Genomic DNA, 27,782 nt, shown 5'->3' with positions numbered 1-27,782 from the left:
TTGAATGAATAAATGAATGAATAAATAACTTGTTCAATATTTTTGTCTGTCTCTCTAGCCTCCTACCTACCATTCCAACATGTAAACACCGTGAGTGCTGAGGCCGTATCTCTCATTTCGGGTTGTTACCCAGGGCCTAATACAGGGTCTGCATAATTTTAGCAAGGTACTCAACAGAACATGAATAGTTTTGAATAAACAAATTAATTAAAAGAAAACAGTGTTAACTCATGCTCTGAAGTTGAATCAAATAAAAGTACCTAGGCTAAAACTCAAAGTACATGTTGAATGTTCTATAATTTCAAAAACAAACCCCTGTGTATAATGCATACCTAGTGTTATAGTCAATGACTTCTTCATCTGGTTTCACAGATGTATCATAGCCCACCTGGAGGCTGGGATCAACCACTGTCACTTGAGTAAGTTCCAAACCTTTGGCTGTATAGCGCTATAAAGACGGAAATATCAAATTTAAACATCATATTGGGCAAACATATTTTAACATCTTAGATATCTTAAAGGAATATTTCTAACTGGAATATACAATCTAACCCAATCATTCAGTTTTGGTAACAAAAGCCAGTGTGTGGATCTGACGGTCATATAAAAGATGTTCCAAGCTTTAATTTTTTCCTTAATGTTGGTAATATTTCTGCTAATAAAAATAATTTCATTTTCTTGGCATAGGCTTTACAATTATTTTCATTAGAGATCAGTGCTATCCAAAAGAACCTTCTGTGAAGATGAAATGTTCTATTTCTGTCCTGTCCAATATGGTAGCCACCAGCCACAAGTGGGGATTGAGTATTTGAAATATGGCTAGTATGACTGACGAACTAAATTTTTAATTTAATTTAATTTTTTATTGAGGTAACATTGTTTTATAACATCATATAAGTTTCATGTGTACAACATTATATTTTGACTTCTATAAACACTACAGCACGCTGCACCACCAAAAATTTTGTTTTCATTCATCACCATACAGTTGACCCCCTTTACCCATTTTGCCCTCCCCTGCTTCCCCTCTGGTAACTGCTACTCTGTTCTCTATACTGACACGTTTGTTTGCTAGTGGATACCATATTGAACAATGCAGTTATAAACCTTGTTGAATGAAAAAAAAACATTTGATTTCTAAGCCAGAAACAGCTTTCATTGTCTGCAATTAAAAATCGAAGCTTAGGGCTTACCTGGTGGCGCCAGTGAGAGGCCCGCGTACCGCAAAAAACAAAAAAACAAAACAAAACAACAACAAAAATCTAAGCTTAAAAAGTGAACACTTCCCTTCTATATCTATTAAAATTAAACTCCACAAATCTGCTTTCCAAATATGTCACAGGGAACAAAAATTTAATTTTATGTTTTGTTAAAGATGACTGTTCACATGATGTTTGACACATACAAAGCACTTTGCCATATATTAGTGTATCTGATTCTCACCATCACTGTTGGGTTATTATTAACCTCATAATTTACATATTGGAGCATCCGGGAGACTTGCCTGATAAGCAGTGGAGCTTCCGAGGTCTCATGATTCCAAGTTCTGTTTTTCCCCTACTGTTTAGTATTGATTCTCATATGGAAGAAGGTAACTCCCTATAAACATTTTACTGTCTCTATAAAAACAATAGCTTTTTAAAAATGAAAGCTTTTATGCTGATTTGGGGGATAACAGTAGTATTCATAACATTTTCCACCCCTGTAATTTCAGCAACGTAATGAGTAGGACAAGCAGTGATTATATATAAATAAAAATTAATAAGTAAAAGAAAGAGGATCGTGGGCCAACTCCTGGCTCCATCACCAAGTGCAGGTATCCCACCAAGTCACTTAACTCTTTTCAGCTTCAGTTGCTTCATCTGAAAACGTGTGAACAACATCGCAGCACTGTGTGGGACTGAGAGAGAGAGCCTGGGAACGTTCCTTACACATGCATAAATAAGGCAAAACATACCACCAACGTACCACCTCACAATTCACGGCAAATACAACGTGATTCCCGCTGCGGGGTGGGAACTTGACAAAAGTCTTCACAAAGCCTTCTAGGTTTGCTTTTTGGTCCTGAACATGAAGCTGAAACGAACACTGCCAAATAAGTTACTGTATGTTTTGGCAAGAGCAACTAAGCTCATAAAAATTTCATCAACTGAAAATTAGTGGATTATACCAAATGCTTATGGTTTCCCAAGGTCTGCGCAGGAGGCAGCAACTCTGGTTCTGAAACAAGCAGCATTCTGGGGAACAAGCCCTACCTTGGCGACCTGACACCCGGGGGATCGAAGGACACCTTCACAACAGCTGTACCGCCTTTCTGAGCTACCAAAAACTGCAAACCACACGAAAAGTAAAAATCAAAACAAGCAAGCTTGACAAGGCGGAGTGGCTAACTCCCAGAGCGTCTCACGCACAAGGATCTTTAAGACTGCACCATGCAAGCGATCTGATGTAAAGTCTAAAACTCTGCATGGTTGCTTTTCTAGCTATTATGTAACAAACAGGAAACACTGACTCCTAGAAGCCGAGTTCTCAGAGGCTGCACTTTGAAGGTGAATTATAATTACCAGTGTCTTGAATGCCTTTCTCCCCTTCCTCCCTTTGCTTCCCCATAACGTGGCCGGGCCCCTCAGCTCCTCTCCTGATATCACTTCTTTATCTTGCTTTAACTCTACCTCAACCATCCTTTCAAAATATTCTCCTCCCTGACCTGCCCTCTGTGCTGAAGCCCCTGGATGATGGGCTCCGGCTACCACCCTCTCCCTTCCTGCATCTGACCCGAGGACATCACCCAGTTACATAGACTGAGACCGTAACAAAGATGTTGTCTCCAACCTTGGCTGGACCTCTGAAATCCCGACACCCTCTTCTTCCACTGCCTTGGCCAGACACTTCGCACATTTTCACAGCAACAAGCCTAAGCCTTCATCTCTCTTTTATCTCTCTCACATCTTCCATCTCACCCGTACCCTTACCTACCCCAAGCCCTTCCTCCCTCTGGCCCAAGGTAATGTTCTCCCAACTGTTCCCTAAAATCCCCTCTGCCTACAGCAGGTTTTGCACCAGTTTTCCCATAAAATGTGGTTAGATTAATCTTCCTCAAGCACATTTTTCATTACATCACTTTCCTCGAATGCTTCACTTCTACATTGCTAATCAAATGCAGATTTCTCAGGCTGGCACTGAAGACTCTTGCTTAACCAACCTTCTATTACCCATCCAATCTTGACATCTCACGCCTTTATCTTACCTTCTCCTGTGATGAGAAAGGGAGGCTGAGAACCAGTATTAACAGAGCATCTGTTAGAAGCCAGGAATTGGACATGTCAGCTCACTAAACTGCACACAAAGCTCATTCTATGAATGTGGAAACAAAAGCTCAGAGAGCTTCCGAAACCTGCTCAAGGTCTCAGAGAAAGTAAGTGGTGAAACAGCCCAAAATCTCAGGTCCGCCGGCTCCAAAGTCCCATTCTGTTCATTATGCTGTGTTGTCTAGTTATTCCACACAGTAGTTAATCTGCTACTTTTATTCTCCTTCAGTGTCTTCCTATTTTTCTTCCTTTTTGGAATTTACAGTCTCCCCACCCACTAAAACTAAGCCCTAAACACTTAAGTCAAACTTGTCTGATTTACTTTACTATTGATCCATTATTCTTATATTGATTCTATAATTCAACACATCCACTGTTCCTCTCTACTTCCTCTGCCCTGCTTTATTTTCTTCATAGCATTTATTATAATAGCTTTCATATTCATTTCCATATCTACATAAATAATTCATCTGTTCACCCATCTATCCACGCAGATACTGACAGCCTGTATGCGTTAGGTACCATGCTAAGTGCTGGGGAGACATTCGGTCCCTCCAAGAGCTTGCAGTCTTTTGAAGATGGCAGATAAATCACTAAATCATTACAAAATGCAGTTGGGTGCTGTCAAAGGCAGTGACAGTCAAAGGCCCTCAAAGGTTGTGATAGAAGAGGGAGGACCTATTTTAGGTCACGGGGTCACGAAAGAACCTTGAGTAGGTCACATTTAAGCAGAGACCCAAAGGATGAGAAGGAACCAGCTGCGTGAAAAGGGGACAGCAGGTTAGAAGGCTCCAGAAAGTTGGCCAGTGTGATAGGAAAGAAACTGTGGAAAGCGTACAAGATAGCGGGCAGAGGCCAAATTCGGCAGGGTTGACAAAGTTATTGAAGAATTTTCATTAAAGCAGGGGAGTGATGTAAACAGAACTGTGATTTAAAAATTATTCCGGGGGTTGTTGGGTGAGAAGTAGCTTGGGGCGGGGGAGTGTTAAGACTGGGAGGATGCTGCAGTAGCTTGGGAAGGAGATGAGGGTCTTGTGGCCCTGGTGGGGGGCAGCAGAGGTGGAGAAGAGACACTTTGGAGGTAACAGAACAAATGGGACCTGGAAACTGCTGAGATGAAAGGGCGCACCAGGGAGTTCCCTGGCGGTCCAGTGGTTAGGACTCGGTGCCCTCAACGCCGTGGCCCGGATTCAATCCTTGGTGGGGGAACTAAGGGCGCTGGCATAGGCAGAAAAAAAGAAAAAGGGAAAAACAAAACAAAGGCCTTGAATGGGGGGGTGTGCACCGAGGGGAGACAGTGATGACTGCACCCAGGTTTTTTGGTCTGAGTAGGGAAAAAAAAACATCTGAGTTGACTGTAGGGAATTTACTGTGCTGGAGAAGAAATGGGGGCTGGGCTGGGGGAGAGGAAGCAGTTGTTCATCCTCACTCAGTGCAGGGCAGGGGCCAAGGAACTGAAGCCGTAAGCAATTATTCTAACGCTGGCCCGTGAAAAGCAGGTGAAGTCAGGAGGTAGTTGATTGACCTGAGGTCTTAAACAGGCAGAAGAATCATCACAGCCATACTTCTTGAGCCAGCGAGCTCCAAAGTTAAGAAGTGATGGTCGGGAGTAAATGTTTGTAATGGAAACTTTTGAATCAATACAGTTTCTCTTTACTGGACTGTATTTAACAAATACACATTGAACTGAATACTTTATTCCACTTTTCTCCCCATCGCTTTGGCACCGGCTCATCAAGTAAATGAAATGGAACGACCAGACACCTGCCTTTATGACTCACCAGTCGGCCAAAGTGGTAGTGACATTCCTCTACGCTGCTGTGTTTGCCTGCAGGAGTCACGCCATAGATCTTCCCACATCGACAGCACATCCTCCTAGAAGCTAAAACAGAACATGAAGTAGGAGTTATTCATGAATAGATTCGGGGCGGGAAATGAGGACCTGCATGCAGAGACTTGCCTTTGCATTCCTGATCCTGTCGTGAGCACAGACTCAGTGTGATCTCCAAGTAACAGGAAAAGGAACAGAATTATGCAAAGGGGTACGTGCAGGTGAGCTGCTTCCGCATCCGGGCTGCCACTGCTCAAACAGGCATTCTCCCACCTGCTTCCAGAGTCAGCCCAATGCCAGGGGATTGTGGTTTTAGCACCACAAGTTGACTGTCACCGACTTGATCTGTCATCAACTCTAGTACATAGTAACTCCTGAATTAGGACCCATGTCTTCCTTTTAGACACATAGTGATCTGTTTATTGTCACTGAGAGTGTATCTGGGCTTTTCACTAGACCCGTTTATGAATACTTGTTTTTATTAATGACCCTCAAACTGGCTCTGATGACGATGATGACAGCAACTCTTTTATTTGGGTGTCTGTTATGCGATGACGAGGCAGGCACTGCACCAGGCACTTCAGATGCACTATTTTAACGGATTCTCATAGCTACTGATGGGGCAGCTACCATAATCTCATTGTTCAGAGTGGGGAAGCCGACACTGGGAGAGCGACTCATGACTTACCCAGCACCCAGACCCAGATTCGCCTTTCTCCTTCAGAGCACCGGTTCTTAACTGTTAAGTGTACTGCCTTCCAATGAGAGGATTTAAAGAAAGGCCAATGAAAAATATTTCTATAACTGCATTTCAAACTCTGATGGACCTAACATTTGACAGTTGTGTTAATGTTAAATATTCTCTTGCTATCTCTTTTCTGGGGGGAGAGGGAGTGGGATAAATATATTAACTAACTATGCCCAGTATTTGGAGAAAATGCAAAATAGTAAGACTAATTGGAAGTCTTTTTATAAGAATTCCTAGTGAAAGGGTATGAAGTATATGGAACACAGCACTGCCTACATATGTCTAGGGGTAAACGCAGAAGCTCCAGAGTCAGACTCCTTGGGTTCAAATCCTGGCTCTACCTCTTATTTTCTGAGTGACCTTTGATAAATTATTTGACCTCTCTGAACCTTAGTTTCTTCATTTGTATAAATGGAGGTGGTAACAGTACTTACCTGAAATGGCTGCTAAGATTTAATAAAACTGATTACATAAATAAAGCACTTAGATACTGGGACTAAAATGAAATGGAAAGGGAAAGAAAATGAGATGCAACCATGTTTTTACCTGTAGCCTAATGATGCGGCCATCATTTGTGGCCATGGCTGGCCACAAATCTTGTTTCGATTAGAAAATGTCAGAACACTGGGACTTTTATTTTTCATATTTATTTATTTGGCTGTGCTGGGTCTTAGTTGTGGCACGTGGGATCTTCATTGTCGCATGCAGCATCTTCAGTTGCAGCATGGGACTTAGTTGTGGCACATGGGCTCTAGTTCCCTGACCAGGGATCAAACCTGGACCCCCTGCATTGGAAGCGCAGAGTCTTAGCCACTGGACCACCAGGGAAGTCCCAGAACATTGGGACTTTAGGGCTCCAGTCTCAGCGTGTAGAAAGGATAATTTTTGGACCCATATGCTTATGATCATTTACAAGAGTTTTTGTCATGCCTGGGTTTAAAAGAATATTTCCTGGTTTGTCAGCGTTGGGTTGGGGGTAGTTATTTTCACAGAACTGTGCTTCAGTTAGAAGGGAGCCTTTAAGATGTCTGTAAAGAATAATTCCTGTGAGCGCTAAGAGAAAAAGAAAAGCTGTCCAATAAAATTTAAATTGCTTTTTTTCCCTTTTTAAGTAGTGGTAGGGTTAGAGTCCACTAACCCTTTTATGAAATGCTAGGATTCTGATTAACATTAAGTAAGACAGTAGTCTAAAAGAATCCAAGTCTTCGTGTCCTTCAGTAACAGCCACAACAAATCAATATTGTTCCCTGGACCACGTGATGTCCTAAGCTTTGGGTGAGAGATGGGAAAGTTAAAATTATATCAGTAATAGCTGGTGCATATTAAGCAGGCTGAAACCTGTTCTAAGCATGTTGATTTAAACTTTACATTAAGCCAGAATGGCAAGTGAACTGACTTCATTTTTACAGATGAGTTAGATGAGGCTCAGAAAAGTAAGGACATATGACCAAAGTCACACAGCACAGTTGATACATAAACCCAGGCCTTCTGGCTCGAAATCTTGCGTAACAGTTCTTAATACTCACTCAGATAAGAAAAGTACAAAAGCTTACAAGCAGGAGACAATGGGAACCCTGACGACTCTCACAAAGGCAAGATAGCTCAAGGATCTCTTCCCAACACCAGTAACCCAGTCCCAGATCCCCTCACTCTAATGAGCTCTCGAGAAAGTTTCTCTAATTTATTACTTTAGCAGAATTTACTAGACATGCTTTAGCAAACTCTTTTGTAAAATGAAAAACTGTGTTATGAGAAGTATTAAGAGATTCTAAAAGCATCTACGTTGTTTCAATTCTTACATGAGGCTTTTTTTTTTTTTTTTCGGTACACGGGCCTCTCACTGTTGTGGCCTCTCCCGTTGCGGAGCACAGGCTCCGGATGCGCAGGCTCAGCGGCCATGGCGCACGGGCCCAGCCGCTCCGCGTTATGTGGGATCCTCCCGGAATGGGGCACAAACCCGCGTCACCTGCATCGGCAGGCGGACTCTCAACCACTGCGCCACCAGGGAAGCCCCTGCATGTTCTGTTTCTATGTGCTATATTTAATATGGGAAAAAGTGGGGGGAAGCTAGAATGCCATGAAAATACTAATCTAAGAGATCTCATATATTTTAATACATGTATTTAAGTCTACTTAAAGTGCTGTACATTAAAAAAATGCCATAAAGGAATTACAGATGAACAGTTTTTACATTCTTGAGAATGGAACAGACTTTCAAAACATGACACAAAACCCAGAAACCAATAAAAAAGAGATTGATTACACTTTGAAAATAACCTCTATATTATAAAAAAAAAGTATAAATAAGGCTGATGCACAAGTGACAAACTAAAGAAAATATCTGCAGTATTATTAAAAGAGAATATGAATAGGACAAATGAATAGGACAATTTATAAAGGGAGGGCAGAAGGATACAAAGAGCAAATTTAAAAAGAGAGAGAAATAAACATCTTCAACTTCGTAGTAATAAAATATATTAAATTAACTTTATTTTTTTTAATATACCTTCACACTCTGAAATAGGATAAATAAGAAAGTTTGGCAGGGTGTGAGGAAAACCACACACTCCACCATTAGTGGGCGATGTAAATGGACAAACCCTTTCTGGGGTAGTTAACAATATTTACCAGGGCTTCCCTGGTGGCGCAGTGGTTAAGAATCTGCCTGCCAATGCAGGGGACACGGGTTCGAGCCCTGGTCCGGGAAGATCCCACATGCCGTGGAGCAACTAAGCCCATGCGCCACAATTACTAAGCCTGTGCTCTAGAGCCCGTGAGCCACAACTACTGAGCCCGCGTGCCACAATTATTGAAGCCCATTGCACCTGGGGCCTGTGCTCTGCAACAAGAGAAGCCACCGCGATAAGAAGCCCACGCACTGCAACGAAGAGTAGCCCCCACTTGCCGCAACTAGAGAAAAGCCCTCGCGCAGCAATGAAGACCCAATGCAGCCAAAAATAAATAAATAAATAAAATTGGAAAAAACCACAATATTTACCAATTTTAAACATGCAGACCCTTTCTGCTAGCTTCTCTGTGTATAGGAATTTATGCTAAAGATACATACGCTCGGGTTTAAGTAAATGTTAACGTGTTAACATCCTCACACATATTTATCACAGAATTTATACTCAAAAAAAATGTAAGCAATCTAAATACCCAAAGGCATTTAGTTCATCTACATTATAGATTCCATATAATGGAATATGTATACTATAGGTTCTATACAACAGAATTTCATGCAGTCTTTAAAAAGTACCATACAGATCTAGATATGAATGTGGATTCCAGGTTAACTGACAAAAGACTTCTATGATACCTTACTGAGTAAAAAAAGTTAGACACACTGTATATAAAATGATTGTATTCATGAATATTATATATATCTCTGTAGTCATGTAAAGGAGGGTCTATATAAGAGATCTGGAAGATAGCTGTCTTTGACTGTTTTTTTAAAAGATGTTTTTCTGGGGCTTCCCTGGTGGCGCAGTGGTTGAGAGTCCGCCTGCCGATACAGAGGACACAGGTTCATGCCCCGGTCCGGGAAGATCCCACATGCCCGGTGCGGCTGGGCCCGTGAGCCATGGCCACTGAGCCTGTGCGTCCGAAGCCTGTGCTCCGCAACGGCAGAGGCCACAGCAGTGAGAAGCCCGCGTACCGCAAAAAAAAAAAAAAAAAAAAAAAAAAGATGTTTTTCCGTATTATTTGAACTCATGCCACATATTCTCAACTGGGGTGGTACTGCCCCCAGAGGAGTAAAGTTGGCTTTTGAGGAGTGAAAAAAATCTTAGATATTACTATAGTATGTGGCTCTACAAAAACCCAATTTAACTGATAAAATATTATCCCTCAGTACTTCATTTTACTGGGGGTGAAGGAGGTAGAAAAAATAGGTTTATTAGGGGGACAATACTGATTTTTAAAAGGTTGAGAAGTACTGATACTGTTCCACATGGAGGTGAATTACTTTTATAACCAGAAATCAAATTTAAATATATCACTGATAACCTCCTTCAGTGAGGTTATATTCACAACTAAGTTCAAGGCTAACTTGTTACTTTCAACAAAAAAATGCCACCTGCACGTTCGACTCAACAGAATATTTAAAACATACATCTCATTGAATATCTAAAAACAACGCTGTTAATGAAGAAAACAAATTCAGTGTCAGGTGTTAATCACAACTTTTTATCTTATCACTTAATTGAAAAGACATTACCTTGGTCTCTCAGCTTCTTCAGAGTATTTCTTGCTATGTTCACATACATATTTCGACGGCTACAGCATTCATAAATGGCCTTTTCTTCTATTTTAGCCTAAATCACAAAGTGAACAATTAAATGAAAATATTAAATCCAAAGTCTATGAACAATAAATTTCATTTGCTACATAATGGATAAATATGGCAAAATACTTATCTAACTCAAAAGACGGGGGGAAATGGTGCCACAAATAATAAGCAACTTATTTTACATTCTACGTTTATGTTTTTTGAGAAGAAAAAAAAAGCAAACTTAATCCCATGAATGTAATCCAAGAACCAGACACTTATCTACACAAACTAGAGACCACTGTATGTTTGCAGACAGTGCATGGTGCAAAGCCTCCACAAGCCTACAGTGTCATGAACTCATTTGATTCTCAAAGCAAGGCCCTAACATATCAGAGGCACATACTAGTATTCTCATTTAAAAGGTGAGGACGCTAAGGCTCAAAGTGGCTAAATAATTTGCTTAAGATCACAGAACAAAGAAAAGACATGATTCTCTTTTCATTATCTTTCTTCTATAAGTTACTTTCCTAAACCCATTAACTACTATTTTTACACCAAAACTCATTAAGATAGGTCAGTAAAAAGGGATGAAATGAGAGAACTGAATAAATAATACGTATTATATTACTAATTTACTGTACACCTAGTATGTACAGGTCTGGAATAAGCTCGTTCAAAGTTTTCTCATTTAATCTTTATTGTGATTCTATGAGTATCACCAATTTATATGAGGAAACTGAGACCGCAGGAAAGTCAGTATCTTGCTTACTGTTGCAGAGCTAGAAATGGAATCTGGGTGTGCTCAAGTTCCGAAGCCAAGACTCTCCTCACTACACTAAACCATCACAGAGAGAACACCATAGGGAGGTTGGAAGACAGTACAGAAGACAAGACAGGGATACAGAAAAAGACAAAGCTGGAAGAAAAAGGGTAACATTTCTCTTTAAGAGGCTCCTTTTTTTGTTTCTTTGCTTTGCCATTATTCTGTAACTTATACAGAATCCTAGAGGAGACAGACTTCCGGAATGGTAGGACAAGAACCTTCACAAACTGTCCCACAAAAACAATACAAATACTGGCAAAACAACTAAAACCAACCATTTCAAAACTTGGAAAATTAACCAAAGCCACAGAAAAAAAAACTGAAAATTGTCTAAGAGAAACTACTGAACCTCGGTAAGACAGTGGTGTCTCTAACGTTTTAGCTTGAGGCTATTCCCACCCGCCTTTCTCCCCAGCTTACTGGCATCATAGCTGCAAAAAATTGGCAGCCTGATAGCCAACAGAAAGGACAGAACTCTTTTAGAGCTACATTAAAGGCATCATCCCCAGAGCACAGTCAGTATTTTGTCCGAACAAGCAGCTTCCTGGAAAAATCTCTATCCCCAGAGTGCCGTGGGTATTTGATTGGACTCAGAGCTCAGCTCATGGGAGGAAAAAAAAAAACCTATCCCCAGAGTACTATCAAAACAATAGTAAATGGGTGGCAATATGGCAGCTACCTAAGGCTATGATTTCAGGTGGGTAAACAAGAACCTGACTAGGAATTTAAAAGGAAATCTTGGAGAACTAGATTTTGAAACTTTGAAAAGCTCTGACATATTTTTAGGGTGTCAAAGGTGACCCAAGAAAGATCTGGGAAAAGAGAAGCTCCCAATAACTCACTAGTGGCTGACCTTGAAACCCTGCACAAACAGCAAGTAAGAGCTAAGGCTGTCTTATAAACTGCAACAAGTTTGAAGGCATGCCTTCTCACATAGATCCTCTAGTGGGAAGGGATAAAAAGGGTGGAAGACATACAGACAAGGCATTTAAGAAACTCTTCTAACCAGTCATTGGCTGACCACTAAATTGTACTGACACAGGATGACTCCTAAAATAAATAATAAAAGAACTGAAAAAAAAAATGCCACCAGAGGACTTAAGTGTCCATACGCTGGAAGCAATACAGAATCTACAGAATTAGTTCAGAAAAGTCAGTAAGCAAGTAAGTAGCAACAAGAAAAACAATTACAAAAACCTAGCAACAAAATAAATACCTATCTGACCCTAGAGTTATTATGATACATTATTTAACTGTATAGTTTTCTACAAAAAGTCATGAGACATGTAAAGAAACAGGAAGGTATGCCACTAACAGGAAGCAAAAAAGCAGTCAAGAGAAAATGCTCCTGAGAAAGCCCAGATTTGGGACTCAGTAGACACAGACTTTAAATTAGCTATTGTAAATATGTTTAAAAAATTAATGGAATGATGTCTAGAGAATTAAAGGAAAGTGTGAAAATGATGTTTCATCAAATAGTACCAATAAAGAGAAATAAAAATAGAAAAAAAATTGAAGTTCTGGAGTTAAAAAGTACAAAAATTACATGAACAATTCACCATAGGGGCTCAACCACAGATATGAGCTAGCAGAAGAAATAATCAGTGAACCTAAAGATAGACCAATAGAGATTATTCAGCTTCAGGAGAAGAAAAAAGAACAAGATAAAATGAACAAAGCCTCAGATGCCTGTGGGACGCCATCAAACAAACATACCTACATTCACATAATGTGAGTTCCACAGGAAAAGGAGAAAGAGAAAGGAGCAGAAAAAATATTGAAGAAATAATTGCCAAAAACTTCCCCAATATTATGTAAAATATTAACCCATACATCCATGAAGCTCAACAAACTCCAAGTAGAACTTATTCACAGAGAGCCACACTTAGACACGTCACAGTCAAACTGATGAAAGTCAAAGACAAAAAGAAAATCTTGAAAATATCAATAGTAAGAGAAAAATGACATTATGTACAAAGGATCTTTAATAAGATTAAAGCTGATTTCTCATCAGAAACCATGGAAGCAGTGGAATGACATCTCAAAGTGTTGAAAGAAAAAGACTGTTAACTAAGAATTCTGTACTCAACTAAACTCTTCCTTACAATGGAGGAGAAATGAAGACATTCCCAGATAAACTCTCAGGGAATTTGTCATTAGCAGATCTATCCTGCAAGAATTGCTAAAGGGATTCCTTCAGTCTGAGAAGGACACTAGATGGTAATTTGAATCCACATGAAGAAATAAAGAACACTGGTAAATGTAACTTCACAGGAAAATATATGAGAATAAATATGTATTTGTTTGTAATCTATTTCTTCTTCATCTATTTTAAGAGACAATAACATAAAGCAAGAATTACAAAATTGAATTACAGGTTTTATAATATATAACGATGTAATTTATATGACAGTAATGGTATAAAGGAGGGGTAGAAAGAAATATACTGGAGTAAATTTTTGAATACTATTGAAATTAAGTTAGTTTTAGTTTGAACCAGATTGTCACAAATTAAGATGGTAATTGTAATCCTTACTATAAACATTAAGAAAATAATTCAAAAGATATAGTCAAAGAAATGACATGGGCATTTAAATGGTATACTAGAAAATATTTAACCCAAAACAAAGCAATAATTGTAGAGGAAATAGAAAGACACAAGACATAAAAATCACATTGCAAAATGGATGATGTATCAATAAATCCTACTTTATTAGTTATGAGTCACTGCATTAAATGTGAATGGATTAAACACTCCATTTACATTTGGAAGAATGGGGGGAAATATGGGTCAACTGTATGCTGTCTACAAGACACACACTAAATTCAAAGACCAAATAGGTTGAAAGCAAAAGGAAGAAAAGAGAGATACTTTGTAAGCACTAATTAAAGATAGCTGGAGTGGCTGCACTAACGTCAGACAGTATAATCTTTAAAAGAGAAATTGTCACTAGAGACAAAGAGAGACATTTTATAATGAGAAGAGTGTTAATCTATCAGAAAGACATAATGACTATAAACAAATATGCATCTTATACCAGAGCACCAAAGTACACAAAACAAAAACTGATAGAATTGGAGAAACAACAATTCAACAATCAGAAACTTCAATGCCACACTTTCAATAATGGATACAAGTCAGAATATCAAGAAAAAAATGGAATACTTCAACAAAACTATGAAGCAATTATACCTAATAGACATCTATTGAATACGCCACACAACGAGAACAGAATACATATACTTTTCAAGTACACATGGGACATTTTCTAGGGCAGATCCTATGTTAGGTCATAAAACAATCCTCAATAAATTTAAAAGGACTGAAATCATACAACGTATGTTCTCTGACCACAATGGTACTATATTATAAATCAACAGCAGGATATTTTGGAAATTCATTAATATGTGAAAATTGAATTACACATTCCTAAATAATGAACAGGTCAAAGGAGGAATAAAAGGGAAACTTAGGGGAGAGACCTGCCAGATGGCGGAGAAGACATGGAGATCACCTTCCTCCCCACAAATACATCAAAAATACATCTACATGAATCCTGGTAGGGGACATTAGACTTCCAAAAAGGTGAGAAAATCCCCATGTAACTGGGTAGGGCAAAAGAAAAAAGAAAAAAAGAGACAATGAAATTGGGACAGGACCTGCCCCTCTGGAAGGGAGCTGTGAAGGATGAAAAGTTTCCACACACTAGGAAGCCCCCTCACTGGTGGGGACGGGACGGGGGAGCTTCAGAGCCTCGGAGGAGAGGCAACAACAGAGGTGTGGAGTGCCGAGGGAGAATCAGTGCTGACCAGCACTCACCAGCCTGAGACACTTGTCAGCTCACTTGCAGGGGAACGTGGGAGCTAGGTGCTGAGGCTTGGGCTTCGGAGGTCAGACCCCTGGGAGAGGACTGGGGTTGGCTGCGTGAGGACAGCCTTGGGGGGGCTGGTGCACCACAGCTAGCTGGGAGGGAGTCTGGGAAAAAACCTAGGCCTGCCAGAGAGGCAGGAGACCTTTGTTGTGGGGTGTGTGAGGAGAGGGGCAGCCCTGTCAGAAGAGCTTCTCTCTCTGTGTGCTCACAGATGGTAGGGCAAAGCCTACATGGGCACAAGCGTGAGCTGTGGCTGTTATCTCGGACCCCAGAGGCTGCTGCCACTGCCACCAAGGGTCCTGTGTGCAAGGCAGGTACCTGCCCACAACTTCCCGGCAGCCGGTGCAGCCTGCCACTGCTGAGGGTCCTGCGAACCAGGGCCAACGTCCCCGGGAGAATGCGTGGCGCACCTCCTTAGGCTCTTGCAACTTCACACCAGCCTCTGCCACTGCAGGCACTCCCCACACATCCCAATTATGACTGCTATATCCCTCTCCCCACAGCCTGAGCAAGTGAGCCCTAATCAGCTGCTGCTTTCACCCCCTCTTGCCTGGATGGGGAACAGACGCCTAAGGGCAGCTACATGCAGAGGCGGGGCCAAAACCAAAGCTGAACCCCAGGGGCAGTGTGACCAAAGAAGAGAAAGGGAAGTCTCCCCAGGCAGCTCAGGAGCAGTGATCAAATCCCCGCAATCAGCTGGGTAAATGCTGCATCTGTGGAGTACCTGAATAGACAATGAGTGTTCCCACAATTGAGGCTGTGGACTTTGGGGACAACTGTGGACTTTGGGGGCAAGTACACGCAGGACTAAGGCCAGGTCAGAGTCTGAGCTGGCCCCACAGTGCCCACAATAGGTCCAGAGACCCACCTAGAGGTACCAGAGGGCTTCCTGGGGAAGCAGGGATTGTCTGTGGCTCACTAGGCGGCCAAGGACACTGACAACTAAGGCCACAGGAAAATACCACTACTTTTTTTTTTGGTTCTGTTCTTCTTTTTTTATTATTATTTTTTTAATTTAACTTTTTAATTTACTTTTCTTTTTATGCTTTTATTTTTAAAATATATTTTACTTAATTGTTTTACCTAATTCTACTGTACTTTTATATTATATTGTGTTTTTTGCTTGTGTTTGTTATTTTCTTTCTTTTGCTTTGTTTTCTTTTTTAACTGTATTTTATATTTTTCTATTTTTACTTTACTACTCTGTCATTTTGTATTTTTTCCTTTTGTTTTCATCTTTCATCTTTACATTTTATCATTTTTGTATTTGTTTTATGTTTTCAGTGCCTTTTTTAGTTTGCTTTCTGCATTTGATTTGTTTCTGCTTTTATGTTTTTGTTAGTTTTTAGTGTTTGTTTTGGTTTTGGATTTGTTTATTGGTTTGGTTGCTCTCTTCTTTGTTTTCTCTTCTTTTGTTTTTCTTTTTGTGAGTGCCTGTGTGTATGTTTCTTTGTGTGATTTTGTCTGTTTAGCTTTGCTTTCACCATTTGTCTTGGGGTTTTGTCTGTTTGTTTGGGTTCTTTTTTGTTTTTTCTTTATGATTTTGTTTTTCTTCTTCCTTTTCTTCCACACCGTGTGGCTTGCAGGGTCTTGATGGTCTGGCTGGGGATCAGGCCAGAGCCTTGCGGGTGGGAGAGCCGAATGCAGGATGTCAGACCACCAGAGAATTCCCAGCCCCATGGAATATTAATCAGTGAGTGCTCTCCCAGAGGTCTCTGTCTCAATACAAAGACCCAGCTCCACCCAACGGCCAGCAAGCTCCAGTGCTGGATGCCTCACAGCAAACAACTAGCAAAACAGGAACACAACCCCACCCATTAGCAGACAGTCTACCTAAAGTCATACTAAGCTCAAAGACACCGCAAAACACACCACCAGATGCAGCCCTGCCCATCAGAGGAACAAGATCCAGCTTCACCCACCAGAACATAGGCTCCAGTCCCCCCAACCAGGGAGTCTACACAAGCCACTGAACCAAACTCACCCACTAGGCACAGACAACAGAAGTAAGAGGAAGTATGACCCTGCAGCCTTTAGAAAGGAGACCCCAGACACAGTAAGTTAAAATAAGACACAGAAATATGCAGCAGATGAAGGAGCAAGGTAAAAACCCACAAGACCAAACAAATGAAGAGGAGATAGGCAGTCAACCAGAAAAAGAATTCAGAGTGAGGACAGTAAAGATGATCCAAAATCTTGGAAATAGAATGGAGAAAATACAAGATATATTTAACAAGGACCTAGAAGAACTAAAGAACAAACAAGCCGTGATGAACAACACAATAACTGAAATTTAAAATACTCTAGAAGGAATCAATAGCAGAATAACTGAGGCAGAAGAATGGATAAGTGACCTGGAAGACAGAATGGTGGAAATAACTGCCGCAGAGCAGAATAAAGAAAGAAGAATGAAAAGAATTGAGTAAAGTCTCAGAGACCTCTGGGACAACAGTAAATGCACCAACATTACAATTGTAGAGGTCCCAGAAGAAGAAGAGAAAAAGAAGGGGTCTGAGAAAATATTTGAAGAGATTAGAGTTGAAAACTTCCCTAACATGGGGAAGGAAATAGTCAATCAAGTCCAGGAAGTGCAGAGAGTCCCATACAGGATAAATCCAAGGAGAAACACACTGAGACACATATTAATCAAACTATCAAAAATTAAATACAAAGAAAAAATATTAAAAGCAGCAAGGGAAAGGCAACAAATAACATACAAGGGAATCCCCATAAGGTTATCAGCTGATTTTTCAGCAGAAACTCTGTAAGTAAGAAGGGAGTGGCATGATATACTTAAAGTGATGAAAGGGAAAAACCTACAACCAAGATTACTCTACTCAGCAAGGATCTCATTCAGATTTGAAGGAGAAATCAAAAGCTTTACAGACAAGCAAAAGCTAAGAGAATTCAGCACCACCAAACCAGCTCTACAACACATGCTAAAGGAACTTCTCTAAGTGGGAAACACAAGAGAAGAAAAGGACCTACAAAAACAAACCCAAAACAATTAAGAAAATAGTAATAGGAACATACATATCAATAATTACCTTAAATGTGAATGGAGTAAATGCTCCAACCAAAAGACACAGGCTTGCTGAATGGATACAAAAACAAGACTCATATATATGCTGTCTACAAGAGACCCACTTCAGACCTAGGGAAACATACTGACTGAAAGTGAGTGGATGGAAAAAGATATTCCATTCAAATGGAAATCAAATGAAAGCTGGAGGAGCAATACTCGTATCAGATAAAATAGACTTTAAAATAAAGAAAGCTACAAGAGAAAAGGAGGGACACTACATAATGATCAAGGGATCAATCCAAGAAGAAGATATAACAATTATAAATATATATGCACCCAACATAGGAGCACCTCAATACATAAGGCAACTGTTAACAGCTATAAGAGAGGAAATAGACAGTAACATAGTAATAGTGGGGGACTTTAACACCTCACTTACACCAATGGACAGATCATCCAAACATAAAATTAATAAGGGAACACAAGCTTTAAATCAGATAGCTTTAAATCAGACAAAAGAGATCAGATAGATTTAACTGATATTTATAGGACATTCCATCCAAAAACATCAGATTACACTTTCTTCTCAAGTGTGCATGGAACATTCTCCAGGATAGTTCACATCCTGGGTCACAAATCAAGCCTCAGTAAATTTAAGAAAACTGAAATCATATCAAGCATCTTTTCTGACCACAATGCTGTGAGATTAGAAATTAATTACAGGGAAAAAAACCCGTGAAAAACACAAACACATGGAGGCTAAACAATACATTACTAAATAACCAAGAGACCACTGATGACCTCAAAGAGGAAATCCAAAAATATCTAGAAACAAATGACAATGAAAACATGATGACCCAAAACCTATGGGATGCAGCAAAAGCAGTTCTAAGAGGGAAATGTATAGCAATACAATCCTACCTCAAGAAACAAGAAAAATCTCAAATAAACAACCTAACCTTAAACCTAAAGCAATTAAAGAACCAAAAATACCCCAAAGTTAGCCGAAAGAAAGAAATCATAAAGATCGGATCAGAAATAAATGAAAAAGAAATGAAGGAAACAACAGCAAAGATCAATAAAACTAAAAGCTGGCTGGTTCTTTGAGAAGATAAACAAAATTGATAAACCATTAGCCAGACTCATCAGGAAAAAAAGGGAGAAGACTCAAATCAACAGAATTAGAAACAAAAAAGGAGAAGTAACAACTGACACTGCAGAAATACAAAGGCTCATGAGAGAGACTACTACAAGCAACTCTATGCCAATAAAATGGACAACCTGGAAGACATGGACAAATTCTTAGAAAAGTACAACCTTCTGAGACTGAACCAGGAAGAAATAGCAAATATGAACAGACTGATCACAAGCACTGAAATTGAAACTGTGATTAAAAATCTTCCAACAAACAAGCTCAGGGCCAGATGGCTTCACAGGTGAATTCTATCAAACATTTAAAGAGCTAACACCTATCCTTCTCAAACCCTTCCAAAATATAGCAGAGGGAGGAATGCTCCCAAACTCATTCTATGAGGCCACCATCACCCTGATACCAAAACCAGACAATGATGTCACAACAAAAGAAAATTACAGGGGCTTTCCTGGTGGTGCAGTGGTTGAGTCCGCCTGGCGATGCAGGGGACATGGGTTTGTGCCCTGGTCCGGGAAGATCCTACATGCCGCGGAGTGGCTGGGCCCGTGAGCCATGGCCACTGAGCCTGGGTGTCCAGAGCCTGTGCTCCGCAATGGGAGAGGCCACAATAGTGAGAGGCCCGTGTAACGCAAAAAAAAAAAAAAAGAAAAAGAAAAAAAAAAGAAAATTACAGGCCAATATCACTGATGAATATGGATGCAAAAATCCTCAACAAAATACCCGCAAACAGAATCCAACAGCACATTAAAAGGCTCATGCACCATGATCAACTGGGGTTTATCCCAGGAATGCAAGGATTCTTCAATATACGCAAATCAATCAATATGATACACCATAGTAACAAATTGAAGAATAAAATCCATATGATCACCTCAATAGATGCAGAAAAACCTTCTGACAAAATTCAACACCCATTTATGATAAAAACTCTCCAGAAAGTGCACATAGAGGGAACCTACCTCAACATACTAAAGGCCATATATGACAAACCCAAAGCCAACATCATTCTCAATGGTGGAAAACTGAAACCATTTTCTCTAAGATCAGGAGGAAGACAAGGATTTCCACTCTCACCATTATTCGACATAGTTTTGGAAGTTTTAGCCATGGCCATCAGAGAAGAAAAAGAAATAAAAGGAATCCAAAATGGAAAAGAAGTAAAGCTGTCACTGTTTGCAGATGACATGATACTATACATAGAAAACCCTAAAGGTGCCAGCAGAAAACTATTCGAGCTAACTGATGAATTGGTAAAGTAGCAGGACACAAAATGCACAGAAATCTCTTGCATTCCTACACACTAACAATGGAAAATGAGGAAGAGAAATTAAGGAGACACTCCCATTTACCACTGCAAAAAAAAGAATAAAATAAGTAGGAATAAACCTACCTAAGGTGCAAAAAACCTTTACTCAGAAAACTACAAGACAGTGATGCAAGAAATCAAAGATGATACAAACAGATGGAGATATATACCATGTTCTTGGATTAGAAGAATCCACATTGTGAAAATGACCCTACTACCCAAAGCAATCTACAGATTCAATGCAATCCCTATCAAATTACCAATGACATTTTTCACAGAACTAGAACAAAAAATTTTACAATTTGTATGGAAACACAAAAGACCCCAAATAGCCAAATCAATCTTGAGGGAAAAAAACGGAGCTGGAGTAATCAGGCTCCCAGACTTCAGACTATACTACAAAGCTACAGTAATCAAGACAATATGGTACTGGCACAAAAACAGAAATATAGATCAATGGAACAGGATAGAAAGTCCAGAAATAAATCCACACACATATGGTCACCTTATATTTGATAAAGGAGGCAAGACTATACAATGGAGAAAAGACAGTCTCTTCAATAAGTGGTGCTGAGAAAACTGAACAGTTACATGTAAAAGAATGAAATTAGAACACTCCCTAACATCATACACAAAAATAAACTCAAAATGGATTAAAGACCTAAATATAAGGCCAGACACTATAAAACTCTTAGAGGAAAACATAGGCAGAACACTCTATGACATAAATCACAGCAAGATCCTTTTTGACCCACCTCCTAGAGAAATGGAAATAAAAATAAACAAATGGGACCTAATGAAACTTAAAAGCTTTTGCACAGCAAAGGAAACCATAAACAAGAGAAAAGACAACCCTCAGAATGAGAGAAAATATTTGCAAATAAAGCAATGGACAAAGGATTAATCTCCAAAATATACAAGCAGCTCATGCAGCTCAATATCAGAAAAACAACCCAATCCAAAAATGGGCAGAAGACCTAAATAGATATTTCTCCAAAGAAGACATACAGATGGCCAACAAATACATGAAAAGATCCTCAACATCACTAATCATTAGAGAAATGTAAATCAAAACTACAATGAGGTATCACCTCACACCAGTCAGAATGGCCATCATCAAAAAATCTAGAAACAAGATGTGCTGGAGAGGGTGTGGAGAAAAGGGAACCCTCCTGCACTGCTGGTGGGAATATAAATTGATACTGCCACTATGGAGATCAGTATGGTGATTCCTTAAAAAACTAAAAATAGAAGTACCATATGACCCAGTAGGACCATATCCTACTACTGGACATATACCCTGAGAGAACCATAATTCTAAAAGAGACATGTACCACAATGTTCACTGCAGCACTATTTACAATAGCCAGGACATGGAAACAACCCAAATGTCCATCAACAGACAAATGGATAAAGAAGATATGGCACATATATACAATGGAATATCGCTCTGCCATAAAAAGGAATGAAACTGAATTATTTGTAGTGAGGTGGATGGACCCAGACTCTGCCATACAGAGTGAAGTAAGTCAAAAAGAGAAAAACAAATACCATATGCTAATGCATATATATGGAATCTAGAAAAATGGTACTGATGAACCTAGTGGTAGGGCAGGGATAACAATGCAGACGTTGAGAACAGACTTGAGGAGACGGGGGGAATGGGTGGTTGGGATGTAGTGAGAGTATCACTGACATAAATACACTACCAAATGTAAAACGGATGGCTGGTGGGAAGCTGCTGCATAGCACAGGGAGATCAGCTTGGTGCTTTCTGACCACCTAGAGGGGTGGGATAGGGAGGGTGGGAGGGAGGCTCAAGAGGGAGGGGATATGGGGATATGTGTGTGCATATAGCTGATTCACTTTGTTGTACGGCAGAAATTAACACAACATTGTGAAGCAATTATACTCCAATAAAGATGTATAAAAAAATAAAAGGGAAACTTAAAAGTTCTTTGAGATGAATGAAAATGGAAACACAACATAATGAAACATATAGGATGCACCTATAGTGCTTAGAGTAAAATTAATATTGTAAATCGCTATATTAAAAAGATCTCAAATCAGTAAATTTGCCTTCCACCTTAAGCAACTAGAATTTTAATGGGAAACTAAACCCAAAGAATGCAAAAGGAATCAAATAATAAAGATTAGAGTGGAAATAAGTAAAATAAAGAATTAAAAATGAGATAATCATAAAAACTAAAAGTTCATTCTTTGAAAAGATCAACCAAATAGATAAAACTTTAGCTAGATTGACCAAGAAAAGAGAAGGCTCAAATTATTAAAATAAATGAGGGCTTTCCTGGTGGCGCAGTGGTTAAGAATCCACCTGCCAATGCAGGAGACATGGGTTCAAGCTCTGTTCTGGGAAGATCACACATGCTGCAGAGCAACTAAGCCCATGTGCCACAGCTACTGAAGCCCGCATGCCCTAGAGCTTGTGCTCTACAACGAGATGTCACCGCAATGAGAAGGCTGTGCACCACAATGAAGAGTAGCCCCTGCTCACTGCAACTAGAGAAAGCCCACACACAGCAACGAAGACCCAATGCAGCCATAAAAAAAAATAAATAAATAATAAAATCAATAATGAAAGAAGACATCATTATAGAACTTTCAGAAATAAAAAGAATTATAAAGGAATACTATGAACAACTATATGCCAATAAATTAGAAAATTTAGATGAAACAGAAGGGACACGTATAAAAAACCCACAGTTACTATTGCACTTAATGAAGAAAGACTGAAAGTTTTTCTCCTAGAATGAGGAAAGAGATAAGCATGGCTCCTCTTATCACTTCTATTCAATATCATACTGGAGTTTATGCCTAGAGAAATTAGCCAAGAAAATGAAATAAAAGTACCCACATTGGAAAGAAAAAAATAAAACTCTATTTATAGAAGATATAATCTTTCATAAAGAAACTTCCAAGGAACTCAATAAAAATGATTAGAACTAATAAACAAGTACAGCAAAGTTGCAAGATACAAGATCAGAAATCAATTGTATTTTTCCACACTTGTAATGAATAATTTGAAAATAAAATTACAAAAACAATTCCATTTACAATAGCATTAAAAAGATTAAAACACCTAGGAATAAGTTTAACAAAAGCAGTTCAAGACTTGTACTCTGAAAAACTACAAAAACTGTTGAAAGGATCTAAAGATCTAAATAAATGCAAAGACATCCCATGTTCATGGCTCACAAGACCTAATATTGTTAAATGGTAATACTCCACAAATTGATCTACTGATTCAGAACAATCTCTATCAAAATCCTAACTTGATATTTTTGCAGAAAATACAAGCTGATCCTAAAAGTTATATGGATATGCCAGGGACCAAAACGTTCTTGAAAAAGAACAACAAATTTTAATAACTCACACTTCTAATTTCAATACTTACTACAAAGCTACAGTAATTAAGACTGTGTAGTACTGGCATGAGGACAGAAATAGAGATCAAAGCAAGAAAACCAGAGCTCAGAATTTATGGTCAGTTACTCTTATATTTACAACTGATTTCTAACAAAAATGACACAAAAATTTAATAAGGAAAAATAGTCTTTTCAACAAATGGTGGTATAACTGGATATCCACATTCAAAAGAATGAAGTTGGACCCACTACCTCACACATTATGCAAAACTCAGCTCAAAACAGATCATACACCTAAGTGTAAAAACTAAAACTTTCCATCTCTTAGGAAAAAAAAAGAAATAACTCTTTGTGACCTAGTTTTCTTACATATGATACCAAAAGCACAAGCAACAGAAGAAAAATAAATTGGAATACATCATGGTGAAAAACTTTGTGCTGCAACTGATACCATCAAGAAAGTGAGAAGACAACCCACAGAAAAGAAAAAATATTTGCCAATGTTTTATCTAAGAGATTTGTATCCAGAATACATAAACAACTCTTATAACTCAACAGTAAGAAGACAAATAACGCAAAATATGGGCAAAGGATTTGAATAGACATTTCTGCAAGAAGATATACAAATGGCCAACAGGTATATGAAAGTATGTTCAACATCGTTAGTTGGTAGGGAAATGCAATTCAAAACTACAAATGAGCTACCACTTCATACACACTAGGATAGCTAGAAAGAAGACAGATAATAACAAGTGCTGGCAAGGATGTGGAGAAACCAGAACCCCTGTATGTTGTTGGTGGGAATGTAGTGATATAGTCACTTTGGAAAACAGTTTGTTAGTTCCACAAAAAGCTAAATGTAGAACTAGCATATAACCCAGCAATTTTACTCCTAGAAATATGCTTAAGGGTAATGTTACTGTTTGTCCACACAAAAACTTGTACACAAATACAAATAAACATTCTGTACAAATGTTTGTTATTCATAATAGCCCCAAATGGAAATAATCCCAATGTCCATCAACTAGTGAATGGAGAAATAAAATGTGTATATCCATAAAACAGAATATTACTCAGCAGTGACACATGCTGTAACGTGGATGACCCTTGACAACATGATGCTAGGGGAAAACATTACGCCAGTCACAAAAGAACCACATATTATATGATTCCATTTCCATGAAATGTCTAGAATAGGCAAATAAATAGAAATAGAGAGTAAATTAGTAGTTTCCTAGGGCTGGGAGATATGGAGGAGTGGGGGAATGGCAGATGAAGGGTAAACGGTGTCTTTTGGGGGCGATGGAAATGTATTTAAATTAATTGTGGCAGTGATCGCACAACCCTGTGAATATACTGAAGTTACTGAACTATATATGTTAAATGGATGAATTGTAGGGTATGTGAATCATATCTCAATAAAGCTGTTAATCAAAAGAATCCTTAAATTGACCCTTCCTCACTCCTAATGCATGAATCTCCTGTTGTGATGACAAGTTAGCTTATATCCCAAACACTCTTAGCAACTGGCAGCTCACTGTTTTGTGAATCTGTTTTATGGACAGCATATCAGTTACAAAGGTCTTTTTCATGTCGATCTGAAATCTGCCTCTTGTTTCAACCACCCATGGTCTTTTAAAATAACCTCCAGAGTCATCTGAATTCACCTCAGTCAGAGGAAGGGCAGCACAAAGCCCAAATCTAGTGCTCAGACATGTATTTGTCTAACAGTGTTTTAAGTAGAGATTTTAAGATAAAAATTATTGGAAGATTAGAAATCTGTACATTTTGAACTTGAATTTCCAAACTGCAATAATCAGATGGAGCCGAGAGGTATCTGCCCACCTTTAGATGGAACTTATTCTATCTACTAAGCCACCATCCTCACCACTCCACATTGGATTTTGAAAATATGCATGGGGTGAGAGCTACAGCTATTGCCACTGATCTGAAAGGTTTCAATTTGGGAAAAAGGTTTTGAGTAGGAACTGCAAATACAGGTGCTGCCAAGAAACCAGGCATGGCTTATAAATGAGTGTAGCAGGTATGCCTAATAGGGAGTGGTGGGGACTGTGGCTCACTAGACAGTACATAAAGGGGGAGACACAACTCAGATTAATAAACTACTTGCTTTGATATGAAATCTCAGGACTAAGACAGTTTTACCACTAAAAGTAACCAGGGGCTTCCCTGATGGCACAGTGGTTAAGAATCTGCCTGCCAATGCAGGGGACATGGGTTCAATCCCTGGGCTGGGAAGATCCCACATGCTGGGGAGCAACTAAGCCCGTGCACCACAACTACTGAGCCTGTGCTCTAGAGTCCACGAGCCACAACTACTGAGCCCATGTGTCACAACTACTGAAGCCTGTGCACCTAGAGTCCATGCTCCACAAGAGAAGCCACCACAATGAGAAGCCCGCGCACCGCAACAAAGAGTAGCCACTGCTCGCTGCAACTAGAGAAAGCCTGCACATAGCAACAAAGACCCAATGCAACCAAAAATAAATAAATTAATTTTTAAAAAAACCTGATGAATCTCCAACATAAAGAGTTTAATTATTAAAAAAAAAAAAAAAGTAACCAGAGTACTTTTTACAAATTACCAAGACCAGAAAAGTAATTCAAGAGGGAGAAAAAAACTAGGTCCACAGCCTGGCTTCAAAAAAGTAGTGGAGAGAAACTGAATAAAATTGTTTGCTAGTTGTGCCTCATGAGTTCTTTAGTCAAAGTAATAGTTACTAAGAGTGTGTGTGTGTGTGTGTGTGTGTGTTTTCTGATAAATTACATTGTTTAGTATTGACCTTGTTAAAAGCCTCATCCTGTTTTATAAACTCCCAAATACTTCTCAAAAAAGAGGTTGACATAGCATTGTCTTACTTCATCAGGTACTTTGGACGAGGATTCTGATTCTCCTATGGCCCTTTTCTGATGAGCCACTTTATGTTTCAACATCTTGTTAAATATAAAATTGATTAGAGAAAAGAAGAATACATGTGTGTTCTGTTTAACATTCCTACTATGTGTATGAAAGTATAACTATCTTAGCTAAGTTTTATATCCAAAATTAAATTTAAAAATAATTTCAAGTTTTAAATTCATCAGAAGTAGAGTAAATGCAAGGCATAAATTATCTATACTCACAGAAGGGAGAAGGGGGACAGCTGCCTGTATGTCCACCATTATTAAGGCTGATCTGATTACTCATCTAATCCCTTTGCTGTTTCCATATCCAGATTCTTAGAACCATGGTTTGGTCCTCTGATCAGCGTATAAGAAGGTGTGCAGTTTACTATTCTTTTTTTTATAAATTTATTTATTTATTTTTGGCTGCATTGGGTCTTCGTTGCTGCGCGAGGGCTTTCTCTAGTTGCGGCGAGCGGGGGCTACTCTTTGTTGTGGTGCGCAGGCTTCTGATTGCGGTGGCTTCTCTCGTTGTGAAGCACAGGCTCTAGGCACGCGGGCTCAGTAGTTGTGGCGCACGGGCCTAGTTGCTCCGCAGCATGTGGGATCTTCCTGGACTAGGGCTCGAACCCGTGTTCCCTGCATTGGCAGGCGGATTCTTAACCACTGCACCACCAGGGAAGTCCCAGTTTACTATTCTTAAAACAAATATATGTCCCAATGCCTTTCAGTTACCTTTTCATTAAGAGAAATGTTTGGACTTAAATTTATGACAATCTTTGCATGTTCAATATTAAAACGATCCCAGCTAGAAACAAGGTGAGCATTCCTTTTGACGGACTTAAAAAGACTAAGAATTCTAGGATGAGTTAATCTACCTCACTTTTAGGAGGGACAAAGCCTTAAAACTGACCGGTAGTTTTCTGCTAAAGAATATTTGGTAAAAAGAAAAAAAAATCATTGCCACAAGTAGGGGAAAATTGACTAAAGAGGAAAGGTTGTATTATCATATTACTAGTGGGCATTATTTTCTAAAGGTCTGTCTCTCTGTCTCCTTGTCTCTCTCACATATGTACACATATACACCCCTCACTGGATGTGGCTTGAAAGGCATATTCCAATGTAAAACTTTTCTCTGAAAAACTCTGAGGCA

General features: G+C 39.2%; 1 protein-coding gene across 1 annotated transcript in view; it reads right to left on the bottom strand.

The window, feature by feature from the left end:
- Nucleotides 1–27,782, bottom strand: part of MOB3B (MOB kinase activator 3B) — a 293,520-nt gene that overhangs the window by 13,418 nt on the left and 252,320 nt on the right. The window contains exons 11-13 of the mRNA XM_073806058.1: nt 10,107–10,203; nt 5,090–5,190; nt 333–448 (exon numbers count right to left, since the gene is read on the bottom strand). Of these exons, the coding sequence (XP_073662159.1) occupies nt 333–448; nt 5,090–5,190; nt 10,107–10,203 (314 nt within the window). The remainder of the gene's footprint in view (nt 1–332; nt 449–5,089; nt 5,191–10,106; nt 10,204–27,782) is intronic.

This window comes from Tursiops truncatus, chromosome 6, assembly GCF_011762595.2.
Source record: "Tursiops truncatus isolate mTurTru1 chromosome 6, mTurTru1.mat.Y, whole genome shotgun sequence".
Taxonomy (NCBI): domain Eukaryota; kingdom Metazoa; phylum Chordata; class Mammalia; order Artiodactyla; family Delphinidae; genus Tursiops; species Tursiops truncatus.
This window is presented reverse-complemented; position numbering and strand designations above follow the sequence as displayed.